Source organism: Littorina saxatilis, linkage group LG8 (assembly GCF_037325665.1).
Source record: "Littorina saxatilis isolate snail1 linkage group LG8, US_GU_Lsax_2.0, whole genome shotgun sequence".
Lineage (NCBI taxonomy): Eukaryota > Metazoa > Mollusca > Gastropoda > Littorinimorpha > Littorinidae > Littorina > Littorina saxatilis.
In genome coordinates this window covers 46,733,136-46,745,281 of record NC_090252.1, presented here as the reverse complement: position 1 = coordinate 46,745,281, position 12,146 = coordinate 46,733,136, and the positions used below count along the sequence as shown (strand labels likewise).

The following is a 12,146-nucleotide window of genomic DNA, read 5'->3' as shown; positions in this document are numbered from 1 at the left end:
GGTGGACATTTTTTTTTATCTATGCCTATACATTTTTGCCAGGAAAGACACTTTTTTCATTGTGAAAAAATGCAGTGCGTTCAGTTTCATTCGGTGAGTTCCACAGCTTGACTAAATGTAGTAATTTCGCCTTACGCGACTTGTTATTCTCTCAGGTATATTGAGATAGGTTCCGGACAACTCTCGCTTTCTCCATTACACACTTACTTCCCGTTGGTTATCAAATCTCTAAACAGCGATCTGCCTAATTTCGTTTAAGAAAGCTAGACCAGGCAATCATTAGTACACTGCGTGCATCTGCATAACTCTTGGGTTTTTACAGCTGAGTATTTGTTTTTCAAAATCCTATTGTTTTTATTTTATTTATCTATTTATTTATTTATTTATTTGGGAGATTTATATAGCGCTTGACGTTCTCTAAGCGCTGTACATATTAATGTCTGCCGTGTGAGATGGAATATTTTTACACGATATATCACGCATTCACATCGGCCAGTAAATATCAAGCGATTACGGCGAATATTTACTTTTCACGGCCTATTATTCCAAGTCACAGATATTTGGTGGACTTTTTTTTTTTATCTATGCCTATACATTTTTGCCATGAAAGACACTTTTTTCAATCGTGGGATCTTTAACGTGCACACCCCAATGCAGTGTACACGAAGGGACCTCGGGTTTTCATCTCATCCGAAAGACTAGCACTTGAACCAACCACCTGGGCTAGGAAAGGGTGAAGAAAATTGCTTACGCCCCGACCCAGGGTCGAACTCGCAACCTCTCGCTTCCGAGGCAAGTACACTTTACCACTCGGCCACCCTTTCCTTTTTCAGACAACCAGCCCTTAGCTGCATCCGAGGAAGACAGTTCAGAAGTCACACCAATTCTAATACCTATCTTGGTGGTTGTCGTCATCGCCGTTATTGTTGGCATCGTTCTCTATCGACGCAGAAGAAAGTAAGACAATGTCATTAATTAACTAACAAACAAAAAGAAAACAAAAACAATTGTCTGGCAACGTTATTACTTGCAGTCAGTACATGTTTTGCAGGGTAAAGTGGCAACTTGTAAGTAACAACCAGCAAAACGAAAGATTCCAAGCGACTTATATACCTGGTATATGAGTTATTTCTAATATGCTGACTGTTAGCAAATGATCACTGACATGTCGAGAAAAAAGATATCAAGTATGAGCCTTTTAGGCGAATGCTGACATCGTTTGTGTTTATTACTGTAATTCGACCAAAAGAAATTCCGAAGCGACCCCGCGAATTAGACAGAACAGCCGCAATGGGAACTTGAGCGCTCCTACCTGATTATGCCTGTCAGTCAAAGAATGTTCGTGACCTGGGTCAGCCAATCAGAGTAACACACCTGACGTGATGAATATTCACAGGTCAAATGCGTTTGACACACAACAATCTCACAAGATAAACCATGTTGGACATACGTTTCGGTTGCTTCGCTTTTTCTTGTTGAACAGAGAGCGACAGATTTAGAACCGACTCCAGACGGATGGGAAATGACGTAAAGATACATTTGACCATAAAGCGAGTGACGAAATTTCACTTGATTTTTCTGAACTTAGATAATTTAGATTTCAAGTGAGGGGGTCGGCATTGCACACTCAGAGGATCGGTGGTGCCTTGCTATTCCGTAAAGCACCCCCCGACAAAACTCGCTTTTTGGTATTTTTTTTTAGATAAAGAGAGTATTATCTGACAGCATTTGATGTGTCATTCTTTATAATAAATCACGCTGATATTGTTGATTTAAATTTTTACTTTGTCTTGTTAATTTTTATCTTGATAAACAAAAAGGGTCCCTGCCTGAACGTTATAACATTTATAGGGTCACCTAGATTCCGTCCTCGTTGGTCAAAAGCCATATGGGGCACTGACCTGGTAATAAGAATGCATATTTTCTTCTTGTTGTTTTACACTATTTTCGAAGTGTAGATATGTTACAGGCATTAAGTGAAATCAGGCATTACGCGTAATGCCTGAAATGTTTAGGCATTACGCGTAATGCCTGTGACCAATAGGCATTACACGTAATGCCTAAAAATACCAGGCATTACACGTAATGCCTGAAATTTGACTCTCAAAATTACGCTTATTACCTGAAGCAATTCAGGCAATACACATTACCTCTTGGATGACGGTGAGAACATTGTTTAAGGACAAAGTGTTGACAACATGTCATGGTGTAAATATAGTAACTGACATTCAATCAAGTGAGCTTTGAAATGAATGCACTTTTATTTTGCGATTATGAGTGATGGTTCGCAATGCAAAATGATATATTTTTGACATAGTGTTCACCACAGTTTGAATTTCACGTAAGTGTGAGTGCATGTCACAATGGAAAGCCACGGTCCAATATTTCCAGTCGAGTTTTCACCAGTTGCTTATTTGTCACCATGGAGGATAATGAAAAATAACAATTGTTTACTCGACGTTTGTTTGAACATTATGAAAAGAATGGCAGAAAGTTGCTCCCGAAAGCTGTGTACTTCAGAACAATCAAAGAAGTAAAAGCTGCCTTCCAGAAAACAACAAAGTCACGTCATGAGTATCATCTCTTGGGAAAGTAAGTGATGTGTGGTGTTTGTCAAAAACAGATTTGAGTGTTGGTATTCAGCTCTACGTCTATTGTGAAACAATACTGAAACCCGGGTTATCTCCAATGCTGTCTGATAGAGTAATTGACACATAATTATAATGTCAAAGGGAGGTAACACAAAAGTACACTGACTGTATCGTTCTTGCTGGAACAAAAACAGCTAATAAGAAAATTGCGTTGTGTTATCTCACATACCGGGGTTGTTGAAAACTACGATATCAAATTATTATTAATGTTCGCTTGAGAAACACTGTGTAAACAGGGTTTTTTTCTCATAAGAAAGATTATAAGATGTTTGTTGACAGACCAGCTTTTTTGTTGGTCCAAGGGAACCATATCGTCTTTTGTTTCATCTTTATCGACCAAGGCCGAAGGCCGCGGTTGATAAATATGAGACAAAAGGCGATATGCTCCCCGAGGACCAACAAAAAATTGCTGGTCTGACGACAAGCTACCAAACATCGTTTTTGTCATCATTTTGGTTGTGCAACAAAATTCACAATAACCCACAGGGAGACGAATTTTTAGAATCCAACTCCGGGCCACAAAGCATCGTCACAGTAGCTCGAGATAACACGTCAACCTTGTATGTGACGTCAAACGTAGCTTGTTGACGCTTTTCTTCCAGTCTGAAAATGTACAGAGCTGCGATCATACGTGTGAGTTCAGTAAGTGTTGAGCATATTTCTTTTCTTTTCAAGTGTTTATGACTTTTCGTTGTGGATTTTGCGATTACAGAGATAAGTTGCAAATTGACCATGAGTCGCCACGGTAATTATCAACATTGATTGGGTCTTTGAGAGTGAATGCTTACAATCGTTGTCCTCGGAAACACAAATCCAAAGCCGCGATGGTTCCACACATCAAACAATCAGCCTGATTGGCTTTTACTTTGACAATCCACGTTTCACCTGAAAGCTCAAACCCATTCACCACCTCGATTTATTGCATGGGGAACATGAGATTTATTTACCAGGTGTTTGTGAATGAAAACTCGTGAAAATGATGACAAATGTTATTATTCTTCGACGTAAGTTGTTCACGATCTTTAGTAGTTTGAATGTAGCGCTCGGGTACATTGACATGTTGTTGTTGTTTTAGCAAGATGAATGCAATCTGGACCCTGTCCTACGTGAACCCCACTTTACAAATCTTTGTGCGCAGAGTGTCAGAAGAAGAAGAAACGAGCGAGAGTCAAAGGTGTTGTTGTTCGACCGATTCTATCAAACGATATTCAGGCATTACACGTAATGCCTGGTTTCATTTAATGCCTGTAACAGGTTTCAGGCATTACGTGTAATGCCTGACAATGATTTTCAGGCATTACACGTAATGCCTGGTATTTTTAGGCATTACGTGTAATGCCTAGTGGTCACAGGCATCATGCCTGGTTTCACTTAATGCCTGTAACATATATATCCGCTTTTAATTGTTACTCTATAACATCACATGCATTTAACAGGAACACGAACAAGGAATTGAATCCATCAGAGCAACTTGAACCGATGAAACACAATTGTGAAGACAGCCAAGCAGCAGAAGGGGAACCCATGGACCAGAAACACGAAAAGAGCAAAACAGCTGAAGTCGATGTGAACCTTCAACTGAAAGTCGAACCGATGAACCAGACTGACGAAGAGTGTACGTTATTTACTATGATGGGAATGAAGCCATATATATATAATGTTGTTATGTAATGGGTTAGGTTTATTATTTGTGAATATGCAGTGGTATAAGTGCTGGTTATGTGTGCGGTGAAGTATTACCAGTGACAGCAACATCAGCAACATCAGTAGCAGTATAAGTCGTCGCAGTAGTTGCATTGTACTAGTAGTAGTAGTACATGTGGGCCTCTATGTCTTTGGGTGTGGAAGTGGCTGTTTTTACGCGTGTGTGTGTGTGTGTGTGTGTGTGTGTGTGTGTGTGTGTATGTGTGTGTGTGACAGTGTGTGTGTGTGTGGGTGTGTGTTTGTTAAGACCGCGTCGTTTTGACTTTGGCCTGAAAATGGAGCCGAATTGTTTTGACGCACCCCGTTGTTTTGACGTCACAACAACGGCACTGGGTGCAGTGCCTTTGTAGTGCACTTGCACTACAACGGCACTGGGTCCAGTACCCGCTCCGGCATCGAAGCATTTTCCACTAAAACATGCACAAAATTTGACCTATTTCGTCGCCTATAGAGGACGGAAAGAATGTCATTTCAATGGTGTGATAACATTCTTTCCGTCAAAAAAGTCAACTTAACGGGAAAAAAGTCAACTTAACGGTGTCAAAACATGTATGTGTGTGTGTGGGTGTGTGTGTGTGTGTATGTGTGTGTGTGTGTGTGTATGAATGCGTGTGTCGGTGTATGTGTGTGTGGGTGTGTGTGTGTGTGTGTGTGTGTGTGTGTTTGTTGAGAGTACTTTTTCAAATGCAATGTTAGTCGCTGTCCCGGAGAAGAATGTGGACCTTCGTTTTAAAGCCTTATTCCTAACGTTTCAGTTGAATTTGTTGAGCATGCTGACGTTGCTGATGTTCTGAGTGCTGCCCATACCGCAACTCCGGAAGCCGACAACACTGTGAACAACATAAACAATGGTGCTTCAACCGACACCGCCGCAACTAACATTTCTTCCGACACCACCACCGCAACCCCTGACATACCGTCCACCCCTGACACCAACGATGGCACTGAAAGCACTGCACCTGTAAAACAAAATCGTCTTCAGTCTGCTAGAGTTGCTCGCCGATCCAGCAAACCATCTTCCCCGATGCGCAAGATCACTGAACAAGGGGCTACTTCTGACAAGAACACAACCGTTGCCGCAGGACTAATAAAAGGTAAAACGTGATATATTTGCGATAAACATCTGGGTTTTTTTGTTTTTTACTTAAACATTTAACCATCTGTACCTGGTGCTGTTTGTACGTATCCCATGATAATTGTGTGCAGATAAAATGTTACTCTGTTATTTCGATGCATGCTTATTTCAGCAGAAGCTAATTTAGACATTAATAAAAAAACCACACATGCAAACAAACATGGAACACTAGGAATTATATTACTTTTCAATCCACATCTACAATACTGCTTGCCCGATCCCAATCTATACAATGTATGTATCCTTCCCTCCATGCGTACATACAATATCCTTTTTACACAGTTCTAAACACAAGCTTTACTTTTTAGAATGCAATTAAAGTCACTTGTGACACATCCGGTATGCTAAATCTAATTCATAGAGGCCTACCACGATGATCTGTGTTCGTCAAAACAAAAATAAAACACAACAGCAACATGTGTTCGTGTATACAAAATACTACATCCCACAGCTGGTGGTTTACAGACTATCACAACGTAGCTTTTTTTTATGAAGTATGCTTCTGTTTTCTGTTTTTCTTTTGTATTAGGATTAGATGGTGACAAACTCGATCTCCGATTAAAGCCAGGGAGGCGTAACAGAGGTCAACAGCATGAGGAAGAGGAAAGGTTCTACACAGCCTTCGACATCCCCAAGATATCATACACGGATCCATCTGTTTAAAATGCACCTATTTCGTCAGTGTTCCATGCATGTTCGTGTGTGTGTGTGGGGAGAAACTCTGTCCGAATCTACATGTCCTGGTTTTCATTGCTCGAAACCGCCTACCTGATGGTAAGGGTTGAAACAGACAGAATGCAGGGTGCGTGGGGTCATGTATGATGTTCTGAGATTTCTTCACGACACCAGCTGAGAACAGGGAATCTAATGAGGGCAGATCACATCCTATCACCCCAGCTGCTGTTTTCACGATTTTTGTTTTGGGTAGCACTGCTATACCACATAGTCATGGAGAAGGTGAGGACACTCTCTACCACAGCAAGGATGTCTGCACACACACCAAATTTCCTCAGTTGTCTGAGGAAGTACAGGCGCTGGTGTGCTTTTTTAACGATGCCCACTATGTTGGTTTCCCAGCTGAGGCTACTGGTGATGGTAGTGCCAAGGAATTTAAACGACTCCACTTGCTCTACCACTTCTCCGTTGATGGTGAGCGGTGTGATGGGTATTTTCTTCCTTCGGAAGTCGACTATCATCTCCTTGGTCTTCGAGACGTTGAGTTCCAGGTTGTTGTCTGAGCACCACGCTACCAGCCGCTCCACTTAGGATCTGTAAGCCGACTCGTCAGAGTCCTTGATGAGACCCTCAACCGTTGTGTCGTCGGAAAACTTGAGCACCATGACAGAAGGGTTGGTGGAGACACAGTCGTTGGTAAAGAGACTGACAAGGAGAGAAGACAGAACGCACCCTTGTGGTGTCCCAGTGTTGAGCGTCAGGGGTTCGGAGAAGATGTTGTTAATCCTCACTGACTTGGTTTTTATCAAGCCATGCCTTCAACACAGAGGACCAACATTCCGATTTAATATCATCCAATCCCTTACAATTTTTGCTATTACTTTTTTTTTTTTTTTTTTTTTTTCTTTCTTTTTTTTTTTTTTTTTCTTTCTTCTTTTTTTTTCTCTCTTTTTTTTTTAGGAGATCAGACATTGTTAATCACACATGTGCGTGGTTGTTTTTTGTTTTTTTTATATCGGAATTTTTTATTTTTTATTTTTTATTTTTTTATTATCATTTTAATTCTTATTAAGTTATTATTGTTTTCCTTCAGTCTCACTCTTTCTCTCAGCTTCACACTCAATGGACAGTAAACAGATCATGGACAATTTTTTAATTTTTTATTTTATTTACATTTACCCTCTCTCTCTCTCCTCTCTCTTTCTCTCTCTCTCTCTCTCTCTCTCTCTCTCTCTCTCTCTCTCTCTTTCTCATACTTGTCCACACAACATCTCTCTCTCTCTCTGTCTCTCTGTCTCTCTCTCTCTCTCACTCTCTCTCTCTCTCTCTCTCTCTCTCTCTCTCTCACTCTCTCTCACTCACTCCCTAGTCCGTCTTTCTCTGCATCCACTTTCTTTCTCTTCGATCGCGACTTGTCTGTTTTTTTCTGAATTTTGTTCTTCGGATTTTTCCGTCTTCTTCTTTGTTCTTCTTTTTTTGTGCTTCGTCTCTCTCTCTCTCTCTCTCTCTCTCTCTCTCTCTCTCTCTCTCTCTCTCTCTCTCTCTCTCGCTCTCTCCTCTCCCCCATACTCTGTCGGACTCTCTCTCCCCTCTCTCCCATAATCTGCCAATCTCTCTCTCTCTCTCTCTCTCTCTCTCTCTCTCTCTCTCTCTCTCTCTCTCTCTCTCTCTCTCACTGTCTCCTCTCGTTCTATCTTCTCTCTCTCCACCTATTTTTTTTTTACATTTTGTCCTATATTTTCTTCCGTCATCATTTCTCCTTTTGTTACCTAACGTTTTTTTATTTCAATTTCACAGATAGCAACATATATGCGAGTCACAAGTCAATTATTTTTCTTAATCTTAACTCTTTCTCAAAAATACATCCGATCTCTAAAGGGGTACCGTATCTATAAATACCTATGCACATTTTTGCAATCAAGATCAGCAAATTGACATAGTTTGCTTCAGCAGATGAAATAGAATTCCTTTTAACTAGGCCAAATAGGGCATCCCGCACATCAATATGAATTCTTTTTGAACAAGCGGTGAAGAAGGCTTCTTCAACAAGATTCCACACTTTGCTTATTTTTCTACAATAATAAAAGAAATGTTCGATATAATCTGTCTCTTCTGTACAATGTGTACAACTAATACTCTCAGCAATGCCCATTTTATACAATATAATGTTCGTTGGATAAATGTTATGAGTTATTTTCCAGTGTAGCAGTCTTAATCTTACTTCTTTTGATGCGTTGCTTGCTATCTGCCAAATGTCCTTGTTTATTTCAATTCCCATCTTTCTTTTCCAGAAACTGACTGCAATAGTCTCAGTTTGATAAGCGTCTACCATTAATTTACGAAACTGCCTGGGTTTAAATGTACTTATTTTTTGATAATCCATTACCTTCATAGCTTGTATTCCATTATCATTCATCTTCAAAAAAAAGGATGCTATTGCTGTGCGAATTGCCCCATATTCAAATAGTCTTGTTGGTTTATGCCCAACTCTTTCACAAATCCTGTGAAATGGTAAAAACATATTATTCTCGTATAAATCCTTCACATAGCATATATCAGATGTAACCCAATCACGTAGAAACATTGTCTTGCCACGATAAGCAATTAGAGAGTTATTCCATAGGCATAAATTCTCCAGCATGGTAATATCTTTTCATGGTTGTCAAGCCAACATTCTAAAACGCTTTTCCAGAACTTGTTTGTAATAAACCCCAACCCTTTAAATAAGGTTGGTTTGACGTTTGCTTGAAAGCAGCATAGATTTTTTCCGAGTTTGGAGAACATACTGAGTGGAATACTTTTCCAAGCTTCTTCGTTTTTGCTATTACTGTTTGCAACAAACTATTCAAAGCGACCCCCAAAACGGGAAGACTGTGCTTTTGGCAGCCATGACCATTTCTGGTCTTCGTTTGACAGAGTTAAATTCACAACCCAGCTTAACAAAAAGGAACACTGCATATGTCGCAGATCAATCATGGTCAATCCACCTTGCTTTACCTCGTTACATAAAACTGTTCTTTTCACTATTTCAAAACAACTTTTGTATTGCAATATTTGTTTCTGCCACACGAAGCGAAACATTAACCTGTTAATTTCAACTAAAACGTCGTCTGGTACAATCTGTGCCTGCATGATATATACAAAATGTGGCAGAACAAACGTTGTAAATGTACACAATTTACCAAGAATGCTCACATTTCTTTTATCCCACACACAAATGAGTCTTTTCGCATGTATCTAGTTAATACACAAAAGAGAAGAAATGTTCGTCAACACATATCCCTGCTCACTGACAGGCGTCAATACACTTGCTTTTTTTTCTCAAAGTTGTCTTTTTTGCCGAGATGAACATCACACTTAAAGGCATAGAAAGCTGATGACTATTCACGCTAATTGCTTTACCCACAGCTGGAGACATGCTAAATTAAGTTCCCTGCAAGATATTGTGGTCTAGGACCCCTTAAATGTTGAGATATTTGAATTTTTATTTTGATCTAGATTTGCCAACAGAGGTAACGTTGACGCAAGGGAAATAACTCCGCGTCTTTGTTGACATCCTCACTTTTTCAGAGGCTAGAACAAGCTGTAATGCATGTATATGGTCCGCGCATTGCGACATATCGTCATTATATGGCCTTATGATGCATTTGACATCGATTGTGGGCAAACTACACATCGTAAACACGGGAGCGAGTTAGTAAGCCTTTAAAGTGCAAACAACTATTCGATATACAGATCTCATACTTACACGAGACAGCCTTAATTGGATGGGTGAAACTCGACAATCCCGCAGCAGGAAAGTTGCTAATTTATAGCAATGAACTGCCACGTATGGATCACGTGCATTGAGTCGCGTCCACCGCCCTCCCGCTGTGATACACTCTGAATTAAAGCGACAGTGCTTCTCGCGTTTCCATTCGCAGATCCCCTTGGGCTTTCCATAACAATTTTTTTATTTTTTTATTTCAGTATTTAGGATTGTATATTAATTATGATAATACATTTGATGTTGCCCCAAAAATGTTGATATGATTAAGCCTCAAGGGCTATGTTTGGTTTTTTGAACAGATGTAAACAATTAATGTTACCTTTAGATTGTCAGTTGTAATTGTTTGACATGATGATTGTGGCTACTTTATTATATGGATGCGAAGTATGGTGTCCAAGAATGTTAAAGTTAGCGTCAACATTGCAATTACGATTTGATCCAATTGTTTTGAAGTTGAGAAAATCAACTCCCAACAATAGGGTTTATGGTGAAATTCGACAGTACCCATTGGATATTCACAGAATGTTACATTTTTGGTTCAAGTTGTTGAATGATAATTGCCAATAAAGGTTTCCAGTACAATTTACCATTTTTTTGGTATCGTCTGTATGTAGAGGATATTTACAAATCACCCTATTGGAACTGTATTGAGGTAACTCTTAATAACCTTGGCTTAAAGTGGAATGTGGATAAACCAGTGGAATCTTAATTGTTCAAGCCACTGTTTTAAGTTGAACACATTACAGTGTTTAAAAGACCAGTATGTGCCGATGTGGTTTTCTGATATAAATTCCAGTGATGCGTTTTGTAATTAATTATTGGCTTTATAAACATATATACATTAATGTTTGGAAACTATTTGAAAGTATTACCAAACAATTTGCGACTATTATGTGTGCGTTCTCGAATGCTAAATCACAAGCTGCCTATTCAGAAAGGAAGGTTTATGAATGTATTACAGAATGAACGAGTGTGTGTAAAGTGTAGTAATGGCGATATTGGTGATGAATTCCATTATGTGTTAAATTGCAGTTTTGTTTAGTGAACATAGAACAAAATGTAGTCCATATCAGTATCGCAATAATCCTAATGTAATTAAGTTCCAACTTTTGTTTTCCAAATCAAAGAAACAAAGTTGTGTTAACATTAACACACTTTATAAAATACATGTTATAAGAATTCAAAATTGGTGCTGATATATTAACATGATATCATCACTTAATGTTTGTTTTGTCTACGCAATGATATGTACATATGGATAAAACCATTACCCGTGAATATTTATTTTTGTGTTATGAAATCCTTATTTGTTTTCTGTTGTTTGTTTTCTCCATCAGAATGAGTGAATGTATATGTTTAATCAGTTTGCATTTCTTTCTTTTTCTTGTATTTGTATTTCTTTTCTTCATGTACCCCCATGGGGTTTCTTGAATAACATCCTTTGACTTGTCTTTCCTTGCCTTGTTACGCTTGAGTGCCGCCTCAACTTTTACAAAAAGCCGGATATGACGTCATCAAAGGTATTTATTGAAAAAAGGAAAAAAAATATCCGGGGATATCATTCCCAGGAACTTTCATGTCAAATTTCATAAAGATCGGTCCAGTAGTTTGGTCTGAATCGCTCTACACACACACACACACGCACAGACAGACAGACAGACACACACACACACACACACACATACACCACGACCCTCGTCTCGATTCCCCCTCTATGTTAAAACATTTAGTCAAAACTTGACTAAATGTAAAAAGAAGTTGATTTGAGCTGAACATCTTAAATTTTTGGGTCCGACACACTACCAACCCGCCACGCCAGCCACATATGAAAGAAAGTGAAAAAAAATCATAAGAAGTTTGAGGTGTTGGGATCACGAAAAGTACCAAGTCTGACTTTGCAGTGCAGTCCGCGTTTGATTCATTTTGCTAATAGGCAACCCAACATTCTTGCTCTGGCTGTCTATCTGCCAGCCTGTCTTTCTGTCTCTGTCTGCCTTTCTGTTTGTCTGTCTCTCTATCTCTATCTCTATCTCACTGTCGCTCTTTTTTTATCTGCCTGTCTGTCTGCTAGCCTGGTTGGCTGGGTGGCTTTCTGTCTGTGTCTCTGTCATATCTCGACGGGCCATGGTGGGCGTGATCGAATGATCCAAAAAACACAAAGGAAATATGCAAACATTAGTACAAAATCGCTCGAGCTTTTCAAGTCACTATG

The 12,146-nt window shown here is 39.4% G+C and overlaps 1 protein-coding gene across 1 annotated transcript; it reads left to right on the top strand.

The window, feature by feature from the left end:
- Positions 1 to 4,096: 4,096 nt before the first annotated feature.
- Positions 4,097 to 7,045, top strand: LOC138973698 (uncharacterized). The gene is made up of 3 exons (XM_070346426.1): positions 4,097 to 4,266; positions 5,111 to 5,449; positions 6,020 to 7,045. Exons 1-3 carry the CDS (start codon positions 4,131 to 4,133, stop codon positions 6,151 to 6,153), a joined length of 609 nt encoding a protein of 202 aa, XP_070202527.1. The 5' UTR covers positions 4,097 to 4,130; the 3' UTR covers positions 6,154 to 7,045.
- The last annotated feature ends 5,101 nt before the right edge of the window (positions 7,046 to 12,146 follow it).